At 40.3% G+C, this 17,152-nt stretch overlaps 1 protein-coding gene across 9 annotated transcripts in view; it reads right to left on the reverse strand.

The window, feature by feature from the left end:
• The window catches only part of STAT3 (signal transducer and activator of transcription 3), a 75,072-nt gene that overhangs the window by 23,268 nt on the left and 34,652 nt on the right, over positions 1-17,152 (reverse strand). For 7 of the 9 annotated variants that reach the window (XM_072780615.1, XM_072780616.1, XM_072780613.1 and 4 more), the window contains exons 2-4: positions 9,450-9,600; positions 7,896-8,040; positions 6,839-6,937 (exon numbers count right to left, since the gene is read on the reverse strand). In XM_072780615.1, coding sequence (XP_072636716.1) covers positions 6,839-6,937; positions 7,896-8,040; positions 9,450-9,577 — 372 coding nt within the window. In that variant the 5' untranslated portion in view covers positions 9,578-9,600. The remainder of the gene's footprint in view (positions 1-6,838; positions 6,938-7,895; positions 8,041-9,449; positions 9,601-17,152) is intronic. The other 2 variants (XM_072780617.1, XM_072780614.1) reach the window with 1 other exon arrangement.

The raw sequence follows: 17,152 nt of genomic DNA on the forward strand, positions 1-17,152 counted from the left end.
GGTTCAGTTGTTTAAGTGCCTGCATTTGGCTCAGATCATGATCCAGGGATCCTGGGATCAAGCCCCACATCGGACTTCCGGCTCAGCGGGAGGCCTGCTTCTCCCTCTCCTGCTGCCTTTGCCACTCCTCCTACTCATGCTCACTCGCTCTCTCTCTCTTTCTCTCCCGAATAAATAAAATCTTTTTAAATTTTCAGAATAATTATGACTGCAGATCTCGGATGCCTATTTAGTGTAGGTGGTGTCCAACACATTTCTGTGGCATAATAAAAAAGCCACTGTCCCAGAGGTGAAATGCCAGATTAAGAGAAAATACCTCAGAGGAGAAGGCGAGGCTGGTACCTTGAAAAGGTCAAATAGCACATGAAATGTGAACATGATAAACTTTGTCAAAATAATAGGATATCTGGGCACGTGGCTGCCTTAGTTGGAGGAGCATGCAGGCCTTCACCTCAGGGTTGTAAGTTCGAGCCCCATGCTGGGTACAAAGATTACTTAAAATGAATAAATCAATAAAAACTTAAAAATAAAGAGTAATAAGATACTTGAGCCCCAAAAAAGACCACATAGGGGAGCCTGGATGGCTCGGTCAGTTAGGTGGCCAACTCTTGATTTCGGCTCAAGTCTTATTTCGGAGTTGTGGGATCAAGGTACATCAGGCTCTGTGCTCAGTGGGGAGTCTGCTGGAGATTCTCTCCCTCACCCTCTGCCCTGCCACCTGCTTGAGTACATGCTCTCTCAAATAAATAAATCTTAAAAAAAAAAAAGCTATAGTAATCAAGACAGTGTATGTTGGTATAGGACTGAGGTATCAATCACTGGAACAGAATTGAGAGTCCAGGAAAGACATCATAGGCCCGGTTTTCCAAACTAGAAATTCTGTCTCAGAGACAGACTTTTTTTTTTTTTTTTTCTTTTTTTAGAGACAGACTTCACACTGAATCACCAAATCCTCCTGGCTCTGTGCTCTGTAATCACACAAACAGATTTCTAGTGCCCCAGCTCAGCTTCAGCCCCAACTATTAACCTTTTTGCCTCTAATCCTCATTTCCAATCTGGTTTCTACACTGATACCAGGAGTCACCAAAATAGATCCAAACATGCCAGTTCTACAGGGACCCATTCTCCCCCTTTCCAATTGTTCCCAACCAAGTCCACAGAACACAAACTTCCCTGAGAAGTTTAGAGAAGGCAACCTCCTCTCCTATTTATTCTCTTCAGAGGGGGAGTGACTCATCTGATTGGGGAGATTAGGAGAAAGACTCTGCACTCATAGATCTTCGAAGAACCCAGCACTTTAGCTGGTACTTCTCCTCCACCTCTGCCTTCCTAGGGTACACTTGGGGCAGAAGTGAGCGCCTGGTTTCTAGAAGCAGTTCTAGAGACCTAGCGCTCTGTGTTCAGTAAGTATTAGTCTCTGGTCTTTGAAGCTCCAATATGGATGGCTGGGGATGTGATGCTTTGCAAACCCAATCTCTGCACACCAAGATCTAATACAGGGGCAGGCATCAGAGATCCCCAAGAGTTGCCAGCCCAAATCATGTTTTCCAGTTTTGTTTTGCCAACAACAATACAGCTCAGACTTTGGTCTGTTTTTGACTGCCAGGTCTATTTCTAAATTGGCACTGTACATAAAGGGGAACAGAGGTGGTTAAATACTACCCACGGAAGCCTGCCTCTAGTACCCTTATAAAATACTATTGGCTCCCCGCTGCTTGGTATATCCATCTCAACCCAGCACAGACAGATGCTTCACACAATCTGATGACAAGTGAAGCCTTCCCTCCCTGTGTTGCAGTTATTCCAAACTACTCAGTCTTCCCCCACACACAGCATGTTTTTCACACTCTACCTCCTCACGAGCTGTCCGCTCAGCTTGGCATGTGCTTCTGCCCAAGCACCCCTAAACTCATTCACCTTCAATCAAACCCAATGCAACTATTTGCTCTCCTGTAAAACCTTACTCAACTTCTGTAGGCAAAATTACTCACATCTTCCTCTATGTTTCTCTCACTTTGACTGTTTGTATATCTATCATCCCAACTAGACCGAGAGCCCTGGTTAGTAGGGATCACATCTATTCATCTTCCTCTCTGGTGCTCTACTCATAAGATACTTAAGAATATGCCAGATGATGTAAACAGAGAAAATAACAGCAAGGCCTAGGCTGAGGCCGCAAATATTCAATTCATAGTTCTAGATCAAGGGCCGAAAATTTTTCCTGCAGAGGTCAGATGGTAAATATTTTTGGCTTTGTGGGTCATACGGTCTCTGCTGTAAATACTCAGCCCTGTCATCGCAGCATAAAAGCAACCACAGACAACGTATCGCTAAACGGGTGTGGCTGTGATCCCCAAAACTTCATTTACAAAAACAGGCATAACAGGCTGGATTTGGGCCATCGGTACTGTTTGCCAACCCTGTATCTATAAGATTGGGAACATCCGTAGGGCATCTACTCTCCCCTGCCTCTTATGACAAAGTTAGAGCCTGTACCCACATTGGCTCAAATCGAATATTTTTATCTTATGGGACAGGATGAAAATATAAAGGTTCTCCATGACAGAAAACTCCAAAACCCATGCATGGGTGAGCACTCTTTGATAACCTCCTGGTTTCCAGTGCCTCCAAAAGTAGTGTTATCTGTTCCCCCCTTGCCCATATCTGAGCACATCAACACTCTACTTAAAGTTCTTCAGCGGGTTTTCATTTCTTACAGTCTTGGTGACATTGATGATGTGGGTGATAGTGACTGTGACAGCAGCAGCTAAGGGCAGTTGCTGTTTACTTCACATGTATGTGTCAGGTACTGTTCTAACCATTTTACAGGCATGAATTAATTTAGTTCTAGGAAGTAGGTACTATAATCATTCCCAATGGAGGAACATTCCCACTGCCTGAGGTTTACACAGCAAGTGGCAAAGCTATGAGGCTCAAACCTAGGCAGTCTGGCCCCCAAACCCTTGTGGTAAACCGCTTTTCCAAAGCCCAGTCGATGGGCATGACTACCTAAAGGTGTTCACAATATGGCCCTTGACCTTTCCTTATCCAACCAGATGCTGAATTTTTCCACAACCCTCCCAAGAATAAATGTGTTAATGTCTCCATGTCTGACCATGATCTTCTCTCTGCCTGGAGTGCTCTCTCCTCATCAGCTGGGTATACATGTAATCAGCCTTAAGTCTTGGCTCAAACACAATCTCTCTTTCTCTGTGATACCTGCCCTGACTCCCTCAGTTAGGCTTACACGTCCTTTCTTCTATGTTCTGGCTACATCTTTGTCATGTCAGAGAAAAAAAAAAGTACTCTTATGTTCACAGCAGCATTATTTACAAAAGGTGGACACCACCCATGTGTCCCTCAACAGATGAATGGATAAACAAAATGTGGTCTATATACTGTGGAGTATTATTCAGCCTTTGAAAGGAAGGAAATTCCAACTCATTTACAACAAGGATGAACTGTAAGGAATTATGGTAAGTGAAGGAAGCCAGGCACAAAAATACAAACTGTGTATGAGTCTACTTCTATGAGGTCCCAGATTCACAGAGATAGAAAGTAGAGTGGTGGTGGCCAGAGGTTGCAGTGAGAGGGGAACAAAGAACTGTTAATGGGTATAGATTTTAGGTTTGTCAGATGAAAAGAGTCCTGGAGAGGAATTGTAGAACAACGTAAGTGAACTTAACACTACTGTCCTGTACACTTAAAAACGGTTCAGATAAGGGTGACTAGGTGGTTCAGGTAGATAAGCATCTGCCTGCAGCTCCAGTCACAATCTCAGGGTCCTGGAATCCAGCCCTGCATCAAGTTCCTGTTCACTTCTCCCTCTCCCTCTTCCCCTCCCCCACTCATGTTCTCTCTCCCTCTCTCTCTCAAATAAAGAAAAGCTTTAAAAAAAGGCTCAGATGGTAAATTTTATGTTATGTGTATTTTATCAAAAACATTTTTTAAAGTGGGGTGGGGAAGAAAAAAAGTCTCTGATTATAGTAAAGAAAATAAAACCCACTTAGAGAAAGTAAAAAAAGTCTCCTATAACCAACCACTGTGATGAATCAGGTATAAAACATTCCAGACATTTTATCATACATACCAATAATATATGCATATTGCATACAAGTGTTTTTACTATTATGAATCAGATCTTTTCTTCCCTGACATTTTCTAACAGGTTACTGTTGCTATTATATAAGAGAACTACATAAGATTCTTAAACTATTTATCTTGAATGCAATCATCTTTCTGAACTCTTCTTAGTGTCAATAGTCTTTTTATTTTTTTTATTTCTCTTGGATCTTATAGGAAGACCTATCTATAATGACAATTTTGTCTCTAGCTTTCCAATATTTAAACCCAATTCCTTTTTCTGTTTTACTGTATTAGTTGCATCCTTCATAAAAATATCAATTGTAGGAGGCATCCTCAATTTTGTAACTGTTTTTTTTTTTTTTTTTTTTTAAGATTTATTTATTTGAGGGCAGCCCCGGTGGCTCAGCGGTTTAGTGCCTGCCTTCAGCCCGGGGGCATGATCCTGGAGACTCGGGATCAAGGCCCGCATTGGGTTCCCTGCATGGAGCCTGCTTCTCCCTCTGCCTGTGTCTGCCTCTCTCTTTCTCTGTCATGAATAAATAAATAAAATCTTAAAAAAAATTTATTTGAGAGAGAGAGAGAGAGACAGAGAGTGGGGTAAGAGGGGCAGAGGGAGAGAATTCTCGAGCAGACTTCCCATGGAGTGGGGAGCCCAATACTGGGCTCAATCTCTCGACCCATGAGATCATGATCCTAGCAGAAACCAAGAGTTGCACACTTAACCGAATGAACCACCCAGGCGCCCCTTGTATCTGTTTTTAATGAAAATACTTTAGTATTTAGTGTTTCACCATTGTGCATTCTGTTCCATTTGGTTTCTGACAATATTCTTTATTGTATTAAGAAGGTCCTGACAAATATTCTTTACTGTGTTAAGAAATTATTTTCATCTAGAATGGGCACTAAGTTTTGTTATCTAACAAAAATATGGTTTTTCTTCCTTAACTTACTAATTTAATGAATTACATTAATAAAATTCTTGATCCTAATGTTGAGCCATCCTTGCATACCAAAAATATAAGCCATGGTTGGTACACTAAAAAAGATACCAAAATCCTAACCATTTTCTTTACTTACACTTCTTTTTTAGGCTTTTATATTAGGATTATTCCAACCTCATAAAATAAGCTGGAAATACCTCTTGTCTTTTTATACTTTGAAAGAGTTTAAATGATAATAGAACTATCTATACCACAAAAGTTATTAAAACAAAACCTTTGAAACCATCGGGCCTATTGGCTTTTTTGGTGGGATAGGGAGTGTACATTTTTTAAAAGTCTTTTTTTCAATATATTTTTTATGGTCATTGATCTATTTATTATTTTTTTAGTATATTTTAATTTTGTGTTTTGTGCATTATGAAGTTGTTTGATTTTTCTCTTTATGCCAGACCACAACCACCTCAAAAGCAAGGGTCAAAACTCACGTAACACAAAGGATATGTACACACATACACACATAATAGATCAGATATTATAGATATATTAGATATTCTAAATGTTCTAGATAGATAATATATCTAGACAGATAATATATTAATATACTAGATAGACATGTCGCTCATATATTAACATAAGTGAGAAGACCAGTAGCATGGAACTGTTTCTTCAATGGGCCAGTTAGTGTCATGTTATCTCTATTCCCTAAACTAACTGTATCTCTACTCTAGTGAGCATACTCTCAAAGTTAACCACAAAAGAGAAATGCATATGAACCTGAATGATTTAATCCCAAACCATCTCCAAGGCTATACACCTAAGAAGAGTACATTATCATACCACACTGGGGCAAATGTGAACTGTTACAGTTGGGAAAAGGAATCTAGACTTATAAAATTAAAATACATAAACCCTTTGACCTAGCAATTCCATGCCGGAAAATCTATCATAGAGAAGTCAAAGCACAAATATGTAAAGTTGTAAAGAGAGACACTGTAGTAATTTTTATAATGGAAAAGAAAAACTAGAATGGAGCAAATGTCTATCAAAGAGGGGAAAATTGCATAAATTACAGCAAATCTACACCACAGAATATTATGCAGCAAATAAAGAAAATGACTTAACTTTATACAACTTGACACTAAAGGATTTATAGGATATAATATTAAATGAAAAAAGCCAGATGCAGAGAATTAAATTCATTTAAATATGGGGTGTGGGGGATCCCTGGGTGGCTCAGCAGTTTAGCGCCTGCCTTTGGCCCAGGGCGTGGTCCTTGAGTCCTGGGATCGAGTCCCGTGTCGGGTTCCTGGCATGGAGCCTGCTTCTCCCTCCTCCTGTGTCTCTGCCTCTCTCTCTCTCTATGTCTATCATAAATAAACAAATCTTTAAATAAATAAATAAATAAACAAATAAATAAATAAAGGGTGTGTGTGTGTGTGTGTGTGTGTGTGTGTGTTTTCTGTAGTTTATACGAGGCTGGAGAAAGGCATGAAAGGATATACACTAGACTATTAATGTTGATTTCCTGGGAAGAGATAATAAAGAGAGAGAATGACATCTTAGATTTTTGTAAAATTTTCTTCCTTGTACTATTGTATTGTGTCAAGTTTTAATTTTTTTAAAGAAGAGTACATTATGTACTCAAGAAAAAAAATAAATTCTTTTCCTTGTTTAAAAGAAAACCCCCAGTACATCCACTTCTACCATGGAAGTCAGTGTCCATCCTAATGACTGTGTAAGAGCAAGCACATCTTTGTGCACAAGAAGAAAAGCACATCTTCAATAGTACTTTGTTTCTTCCCATGTCTCACCTGAGCTGCAGTGGCTGCAGTTTGTAGCAGGCGGGACTCTTCCCACAAGCACCGGGCCACAATTCGGGCAATCTCCATTGGCTTCTCCAGATATCTGCTCTATAAGTAAGAGAGAGAAAATGATGGGATCCCTGGGTGGCGCAGCGGTTTGGCGCCTGCCTTTGGCCCAGGGCGCGATCCTGGAGACCCGGGATCGAATCCCACATCGGGCTCCTGGTGCATGGAGCCTGCTTCTCCCTCTGCCTGTGTCTCTGCCTCTCTCTCTCTCTCTCTCTCTGTGACTATCATAAATAAATAAAAATTAAAAAAAATTAAAAAAAAAAAAAGAGAGAGAGAAAACGAAAAGTAGCAGTAGACTAAGAAGATGTGGACCCAAAAGATTACATCTACTACATGAAACAATAAAACAAGGGCCTCAGAACCTGGCTGCCACTGGTGGGAGATGAAGGAAAAACAGAAAAAAGACCGTCACAATGAGATGTACTGTGACAAAAGGTACATTAGTCTGAGTCTTTGGACAATATGCTATCGTGGTCTTACATGGAGGTGACAGACCTTGTCCGTGGGTGTCCAATTATGGTCAAACATTTAACATTGAAAAATAAGTCATCTGGGGCGTTTGGGTGGCTCAGTTAGTTGGGCATCTGACTCTTGACTTTGAGTCAGGTCATGATCTCAAGGTCATGGGATTGAGCCCCGCACTGGGCTCTGCTGGGCATGGAGCCTGGTGAAGATTCTCTCTGCCCACATCCCCCCACTAAAAAAAAAAAAAAATTAGGTCATCTTCCTATGAAACCACTAGTTCTGATCTTGTTATTAACATGCTAATGTAATACGATTACCGTTAACAATTATGCGATGACGTCAACGGACAAAAGAATTGGATTTCAGATAATGATGCTCAAGGGAGGGTACACAGAGGTTTGAGAAAGGGCTAATAATTTCTCCTTTGACTTAAAGTACAAGATAGAATCTCATTACCCAGGCTAATGAGAAGAGAAATACTTCCTGGACAGAAGCTAACATCCTACTCTGCAAGGTCAGTTTCTTATCACACCTGAAGGAACTGCTTGATTCTTCGCAGATTGTGCTGATAGAGAACATTTGACTCCTGTAGGAAACGGCTGTACTGCTGGTCAATCTCACCCAAGAGATTATGAAACACCAAAGTAGCATGTGATTCTTTGCTGGCTGCATATGCCCTGGGAAAAAAAAGAAGGATACAGAATGATTCTGAAACCTACATACACTCGCATGCACACACATGCGCACACATGCATGCACAGAAATCACCATTAAGGAGCGAAGAAAACAAGACAAACCTGATGCTTTAACTCACTCATCACTTTAGATTCACCTTGCTCAGCAACAAGATATGTCATGAACTTAATGATTATTAACAATTATAATCAGATACTACAAGCCACTGTCATAGTCTATACTTAAAAGATATTAGTATAAGATTAATATCTTATATACTCATAAGATATAAGAGCAAAGTGAACAGATATGCTAGTTTGCTTTCTCAGCTCCACAGCCAGATTATTAGTAACTAATAAGCAATCCCAGGCTGGGGTGGCCCATCTCCATCATCTCTGACTCACCTCCCTGGGCCCTCACCAAATTCTAGAAAAAACTAGGTCATAGGCCTGAATTAAATGAAAATTAATATATGGATCTGAACATATCAAAATGAAAAAAAAAAAAAAGGACACCTAGGTGGCTCAGTCTGTTAAGCATCTGACTCTTGGTTTTGGCTCAGGTCATGACCTCAGGGTTGTGAGATGAAGCCCCGTGTGACTTCTGCACTGGGCATGGAGCCTGCTTAAAATTAAGATTCTCGGGGCACTTGGGTGGCTCAATTGGTTGAGCATCTGCCTTCAGCTCAGGTCATGATCTGAGGGCCTAGGATCGAGCCCCACATCAGGCTCCCTGTTCAGCAACGAGCCTGCTTCTCCCTCTTCCCTACCCCTGTTCTCCTGCTATCTCTATCACAAATAAATAAATAAAATCTTTAAAACAAACAAATAAATAAATAAATAAATAAATAAATAAATAAATAAATAAATAAATATAAAAATAAGATTCTTTCTCTCCCTCTGCCCTTTCCTGGAGCTCTCTCTCTCTCTAAAAAAAAAAAAAAAAAAGGAAATAGTTGTTGGAATTCTGAGCCATTATCTTCTCTATGAATGAGTTTATTTCTCTTACTCTGTGTCTCATTCCTTTAATTAAAGGGGAATCAGAATTATGGTCCCAATTTCCACCCATGAGAGAACTCTCACTGAAGCAAAAAATATTTGTAGTGCATCCCTGGAGTGTCAGAACACACAGAGGACCTCGGCAAGGAAATGAGATTCAAATCAGCCTTCAAAACAGCTACCCCAGGCAGGCTGCTTTGAGGTGCCAAGAGACAGTTGCCCACACACACTTCTAATGGATAAAACGCTTTTGCAAGACTGAGAGTACCTCTTTATCTCCTGATCTCTTTCATCCCATCACCTGTACCCATCAGTTTTTTTATGAAATAGGACAGAGTTAAGCTAGAATAGGTTATGTTTCCTGACTCAAATCAAAACTTGACACTTTGGGGAATTTCTCAGGAAGGACTTACCAATCTTGACTCTCAATCCACGGGGCCAGAAACTGCCGTAGCTCCATTGGGAAGCTGTCGCTGTACAGCTGATGAAGCTGCTCTAAGTACCGTGTGTCGAGTTGCTGTAGCTGATTCCATTGGGCCATCCTGTGGAAATCAGGGGTCCCAACTGTAAACCAAAATGTTCATATGGTCACTGCAAGCACTAGTGTGAGTAAACAATCTAGAAACACCCCATCTACCCAACACAGGCATCAGGTCTGTGATTAGGGATACAAGATGCTTTGGACAGGATCCTATATGTTTCTCCCAGTTTACAGCAACATAGACACATTGATAGTCTCTACCTCTGGAAGCACACTACAGTTTCTCCTACACTGGGATGTCAATGGGAGCATGGCATCTGCCAAGTTCCAGAATCCATTAGCTACCAGAGGTACGTGAAGTTGAAAAATACCTTAACTTCCAGATTTCCACTTCCTCATCTATAAAACAGAGATCATCATTCCCACCTCTCATGGCTGTTGAGATAATATTTTTAAATATCTCGGCTCAGTATGTGCCATGCAACAGATGCTCAACAGATGTCAGCTCCTTTCTTTCTACCCTATCCCCCTTTTTAAGAGGGTTAACTGGAAGATATAGTCAACAAACATACGCTAAACCCAATATGTCGGATGTAGCTGTTCGGCAAAGACACAGAGCTAACTCTAAGAATATAGGTTTAAAAGTATAAGCAAAGACCTTCCTGGGATTCTCTCATTCAATGAAAAGCATTTTGTTTTTAAAAGTTCTCAGTTAAGGGATCCCTGGGTGGCGCAGCGGTTTGGCGCCTGCCTTTGGCCCGGGGCACGATCCTGGAGACCCGGGATCGAATCCCACATCTGGCTCCTGGTGCATGGAGCCTGCTTCTCCCTCTGCCTGTGTCTCTGCTTCTCTCTCTCTCTCTCTCTCTCTCTCTCTCTCTGTGACTATCATAAATAAATAAAAATTTTAAAAGTTCTCAGTTGAGGATGAGAAAGAAGAGAAGCTAAATACCAGTCATACGAGTTGTCCCCAAGCTCACAAATACCCCAGAGAAATGCTCAGGTATGAGAAAACAACCCCACTGATCGCCTTTAGCCCTCTTCCTGAATAGCTTAGGTCACAAAAATATCATTACAGACTAAGAAGTCTTAAGAAGTGGCCAAAATAACTAGAGTAATAGCCAAAGACTAATATACTTACAGATCAAAGTATACTAAGATGATTCTCCGGGATTGTGCGAACATTTAATGAAAGGCTGAATGCACACAAACACGTACACTTATCTAGAGTTCTTGGATTTGTTTCTCAGAGAAGGCACAAAGAAGCACCCTTATAACTGCTCTTTTCGTTAAAAAGTATGGGGCAAACTGGTGACAAAACCAGCAGGTCTTCTGTTTTTAAAGAAGCAAGCGTAATGGTAGTTATGTGGTTCAGGATCAGGTTTCTGTACAGAACTCGAGAGGCCTGCACTGCAGTTCTCCCTCCATCTTCTTTGGGGACACACACAGAATACCCCACCTGCTACTGCAAAGATGCCATCAATTGGTGGAACTCTCACGCACACATTCAGAAAAGCACAGGCAGTATCTTCCCAGTAGTCTTTTATGTTTTTAATTTTTTAAAAAAAGATTTATTTATTCATGAGAGAGAGAGAGAAAGAGAGAGAGAAAGAGAGAGAGAGAGGCAGAGACAAGGGCAGAGGGAGAAGCAGGCTCTATGCAGGGAGCCCGACGTGGGACTCGATCCTAGGACTCCAGGATCACACCCTGGGGTGAAGGCAGCGCTAAACCGCTGAGCCACCAGCTCTGCCCAAGGCACCAACTACTGCCCCCAGTAGTCTTTTACACTGAATAATGAACAATCTAAGGCAGCATTATCCAACAGATATAATGCAAGCTACGTATGGAATCTTAAATTTTCTAGCAGTCATATTAAAAAAAAAAGGGGGGGGGACACCTGGGTGACTCAGCAGTTGGGCATCTGCCTTCGGCCCAGGGTGTGATCCTGGAGTCCCGGGATTGAGTCCCACATAGGGCTCCCTGCATGGAGCCTGCTTCTCCCTCTGCCTATGTCTCTGCCTCTCTCTCTCTCTCTCTCTCATAAATAAATAAAATCTTAAAAAAAAAAATAGAAACAAGTAAATTAATTTTATTTATTTATTTATTATTTATTTTTAAATATTTTATTTATTTATTCATGAGAGACACACACAGAGAGAGCAGAGACATAGGCAGAGTGAGAAACAGGCTCCATGCAGGGAGCCCGATGTGGGACTCGATCCTGGGACTCTGGGATCACATCCTGAACCAAAGGCAGACACTCAACTCTGAGCCACCCAGACGTCCCATGAGCATACAATTCTTGATCTTTTTTTTTTTTTTTTTTTTTTTTTTATTTATGATAGTCACACACAGAGAGAGAGAGAGGCAGAGACATAGGCAGAAGGAGAAGCAGGCTCCATGCACCGGGAGCCCAACGTGGGATTCGATCCCAGGTCTCCAGGATCGCGCCCTGGGCCAAAGGCAGGCGCCAAACCGCTGCGCCACCCAGGGATCCCACAATTCTTGATCTTGAGTCACAAGTCCAAACCCTGAATGGGGCACAGAGCTTACTAAAAATAATAATAATAATAAAATTAAATTAAAAATATATATATCTAAAACGTTAGCACCTCTACATGTAATTGCACAAAAATTAATGAGGTACTTTTCATTCTTCTTTTGGTACTAAATTCTCTAAATCCAGTGTGCACTTTACATTTACAGCACAGAACTGAGGTATTCACAGGCTTAAATTGCACTGGTGAAAAGGTTCAACAAGCAAAGCAATGAGATTGTCAGAATGAGGTATTTGCCCCAATCAGACCAATGTTTACACAAATAAAGTAAATCTTTCAACAACATTAGAAGTGGCGCTTGAGATTAAAAAAAAAAAACCCAAAACAATGTCTGCCTTCCTGTTAGGCAACCCCCAAACATTTTCAGCTACCACACCTTTGCTGTTGCCCCTGTCCTCACTACCCCCATGACCAACCCGCCACAGGACAGATGCTGCTTGGGCAGTGGTACATGTATACTAAACTGGCTGGAATGAAAGCAGTAGCTAAGGTATTATAACCATGGTGTATATTACTCTCAACAAGAAATCAAAGGCCACTAGAACTCTCTTACAACATGCACATTAGGGCCAAGGTAAAATCTGCCTTAAAGCTACAAGTATGAAGATCTGCCTTATGTTTCTCAGGATGTGATTTGCATAGAAATCTGTATAACATGTCACTTTATGTAGATGCTACTGTATACAAGTGCCAAAACTCTACAACTACATAATTCAGCATGATAGTCACTAGCCAGATGTGATCACTGAGCACTCGAAAGGTGGCTGGTTCAAACTGAGACATGCTATAAGTGTGAAGTATACACTGGATTTTGAAGATTTCGTATAAACAACAACAAAGGATGTAAAATATCTCAATGTTGAAATGGTATCTTAGATATACTGAGTTAAACTAAATATATTATTCAGGGGTACCTGGGTGGCTCAGTGGGTTAAGTGTCTGCCTTCTGCTCAGGTTGGGATCTCAGGCTCCTGGGACCGAGCCCTGCATCGGGCTCCCTGCTCAACAGGAAGCCTACTTCTCCCTCTGCCTCTGTCTGCTGCTCCCCCTCCTTGTGTTCTCTCTCTCTCTGTCAAATAAATAAATACAATCTTCATATATATATATATATATATATATATATATATATATATTCTTCATATATATATACACACACATACACATATATATATACACACATATATGTTATTAAAATTAATCTTACTCAATTCTTTTTACTTCTTCTAATGTGGCTACTAGAAAATAAAACATTACATATGTGTCTTGCTTTGTTTTTTTTTTTAAGATTTTATTTATTTACTCATGAGAGATACACAGAGAAAGAGACAGAAACATAGGCAAAGGGAGAAGCAGGCTCCATGCAGGAAGCCTGATGTGGGACTTGATCCCGGTGAGCAGCCGAAGGCAGATGCTCAACCATTGAACCACCCAGGTGTCCCTTACTTTCTATTTTTATTGGACACTGCCTCTCTGATATAACCAAAAAGCGATGGTTCTCCTAATAAAGGATTTAAAGAAATAGATACCTACTTTTTTTAAGTATACTCTGTAACTGCAATGTGTGGCTCAAACCCACAACCCCAAGATCAAGAGTCACGTGCCCTACCAACTGAGCTGGCCAGGAGCCCCTAGACCCCTACTTTTTATAATAAAGTCCAGTGTTATAAATTAATAAAAAATAGACTAATTGCTTATCTTGGATACAAATGTAGAGCCATCACAATCTCCTCCCTGAAGTCCTACTTTATTTAGAACCATAAAGCAACATCCCACTACACCTGCTCAATTAGAGATGAAACACTGGGATCACACACAAATGTCTGCATTTTCAAACCATTAAAAAGTTACAAATTGTTGAAAATCGTCTAATTGATTTCTAGTCCATAACTCACAGGGGTTTTTTTGTTGTTGTAGTTTTGGTTTTAGTGGGGGGGATGATACAATGGGGATAGTAAGTAGCACAATAATTATGCCATTTCTTTTTTTCTTTTTTAAAAATATCTTATTTATTTATTCATGAGAGACACACAGAGAGAGGCAGAGACACAGGCAGAGGGAGAAGGCAGCTCCCGGTGGGGAGCCTGATGTGGGACTTGATTCCAGGACCCCAGGATCAGGCCCTGAGCCAAAGGCAGATGCTCAACCACCAAGCCACCTGGACGTCCCAACTATGTCATTTCTTAAGCCAGCAACCAGTTCCTAGTTTTTGTTTTTGTTTTTTTTTTCTGTAAAATTAAAGCACCAAAAATGACTGGCATTATGCTCTACTTCTTAGTCTAATCACTTCAGGTAATCTCGTAATAGCTATCCTATATTTTTTTTAAAAATCATTGCAAATTAAAGCCAAAAAGCAGGTAGCATTTTCAAGGAGAACATGAGCAGAGTCAAGTAGTGATGACTTCCTTACAGGCAGCTTAGTTATAAACCATATTTAACTCACAGCAGTCACAGGGCAATCAGCCCAAATGCTCTTCATTAGAACTGCATATCTTTAGGAGATCACTAGCCAAATTGTCTAGGAAAACCACTGCCAACTAGCTTGTGGCCACTGTTTTACTGGAAAAAGTTTTACAAGAGCCTACTTATTTCACAATCTCATTTCTGTTTTTTCAAATTACAAATTAATCTAAAGAACTCCACTTAAGTTCTAACTAAAGTATTTCTTATCTGCAGAATAATGCTAAGCCTGTAATTTAATAACCACTTTCACTGAACCACAGGGCCCAGAAAATGATTTGTACAATTTGAATGCCAAGTACCATTCGGTGCGCACAGGAGAGAAGTGAATTCATTCCACAGAGGGGCTGGCTGAGGGCACAATGTCCGGGTTAATTCTCTCCAAAGATGAGTGCTAAGTTTAGGTTAGCAGACAGCAGATGGTAGCATATAAAGGGAATGTAAGTGTGATCCTGTTTTCTACAACTTTAGAGAAAAGAAAAATAAAAATGAAACAGTAAGTCACCAAAGACTTTCCGGACTTTTCAAAACAGGAATTTCTCAACCCCTTGGGGATAACTTACCAACAAGTCATAAAGCAAACAGCTATTGTCTGATGGGGAACTTATTACTGTAAAGATCACACACACACACAAAAATTTGTTCAAAGTCACAGTTCTCATTAATATACTGCATTCTAAGGAAACCAAGAGATGTGTTGAGAAACACAAATCAGGACCCCTTACAAAAGGGATTCGTTATCATTTCATAACACTTTGTTTTAAATTAAGATTTCTACTTCACATCCATGCACTGGTGGATTTACAAGTGGAGTGAGGGCCCAAAGTGAGGCCCCTGGGGACATCCAACAATCCAGAACAGAAAGTGATCTAAAGATAATTTCTGTTCCACCTTGCAGTATGTCACAAGATTCTCCTTTGGGTACTAGCCATACTCTATATTAGAAATACCTATATTATAAATAGAGCATAGCCATTATTTTATCAGTTGCCTATACTAAGCCCCTCTTTGCTGTCAGGAAAGGCCCAGTGACTAAGGCAACCTAAGTTTAAAGTAACAGAAATATTCTTGCACTAACTTCTATAGAAATTAGTCCTTTTAAGAAGATTTTTTAAAAAGATTTTATTTATTTATTTGACACAGAGAGAGAAAGCACATAGGCAGGGGAAGAGGGAGAAGGAGAAGCAGGCTCCCCACTGACCAGAGAGCCTGACACAGAGCTCAATCCCAGGACCTTGGAATCATGACCTGAGCCGAAAGCAGATGCGTAACTGACTGAGCCACCCAGGCACTCTGAAGATATATATATTTTTTAAAGATTTATTTATTTGTGTGAGAGAGAGAGAACAGGGGAAGGGGCAGAGAGAATCATCAAGCAGACTCCCCATTGAGCTCAGAGCCTGACATGGACCAATCCCAAGACCCAGGAGATCATGACCTGAGTGGAAAGCAATAGTTGGACATTTAACTGACTGAGCCACCCAGGCACCCCTTTAAGATGTTTTTAAAGATAATAAAAGTAATAATGTTCACTATAGAAATTTGGAAAAATACAAAAAACAAAAAAACAATAGATAAAATCACCCATATCCTAACCACTTTCCAGAACCACAGTTGACAAATTCATGTAATTCCTTTTAATCTATCTCAGAGTATGCATATACGTTATCTCTTTTAAGACGTTAGGGATGCCTGGCTGGTTCAGTCAGTAGAGAGCATGCAACTCTTGATCTCAGGGTTGTGAGTTCAAGACCCACACTGGATATAGAAATTACTTAAAAGTAAAAAAATAAATCTTAAACACTGGGATCAGAGTAATTTTACAGCTTTATTTTCTCTTTTATTTATTTTTTATTTTTTTATTTTTTTTATTTTCTCTTTTAAAACTTAATATATAGTAAACACTTTTCTATGAAAAGATATTTTTGTTCAAAGGCCACAAAACAACTACTTGATTTCTTCTTTTTTTTTTTTAAGATTTTATTTATTTATTCATGATAGACACAGAGAGAGAGAGGCAGAGACACAGGCAGAGGGAGAAGCAGGCATACAAAGAGCCTGACGTGGGACTCGATCCAGGGTCTCCAGGATCACGCCCTGGGCTGCAGGCAGCACCAAACCGCTGCGCCACCGGGGCTGCCCAACTACTTGATTTCTATCAGTGTTTTCAATCTAATCCTGCTAATCTCATTGAGGGCCACAAAATTATTTAGATTTGCAAGCTTTAATTTAATTTTTCCTTACCATACGACATTCTTTTTTTTTTATTTTAATTTTATTTATTTTTTTAAGATTTAAAGACACAGGAAGACAGGCAGAAACACAAGCAGAGAGGAAGGAGAAGCAGGCTCCACGCAAGGAGCCCGATGCGGGACTCGATCCCAGGAATCTGGGGTCACATCCTGAGCCAAAGGCAAACGCTCAACCACTGAGCCACCCAAGTGTCCCACCATATGACATTTTTTTTTTCCATATGACATTCTTAAATAATCTGAGGTAGCTATAAACTCCATAGAGTAAATCAGGGAGGAGAAAAAAATGAATAAAGTAAAAGGCAATTAATGCTAGGCAAAGATACTTAATCTTCATGAAATTTTCACTGTAGGATAAAGGTGTAATG

Source organism: Canis lupus, chromosome 16 (genome assembly GCF_048164855.1).
Source record: "Canis lupus baileyi chromosome 16, mCanLup2.hap1, whole genome shotgun sequence".
NCBI classification, from domain to species: Eukaryota; Metazoa; Chordata; class Mammalia; order Carnivora; family Canidae; genus Canis; species Canis lupus.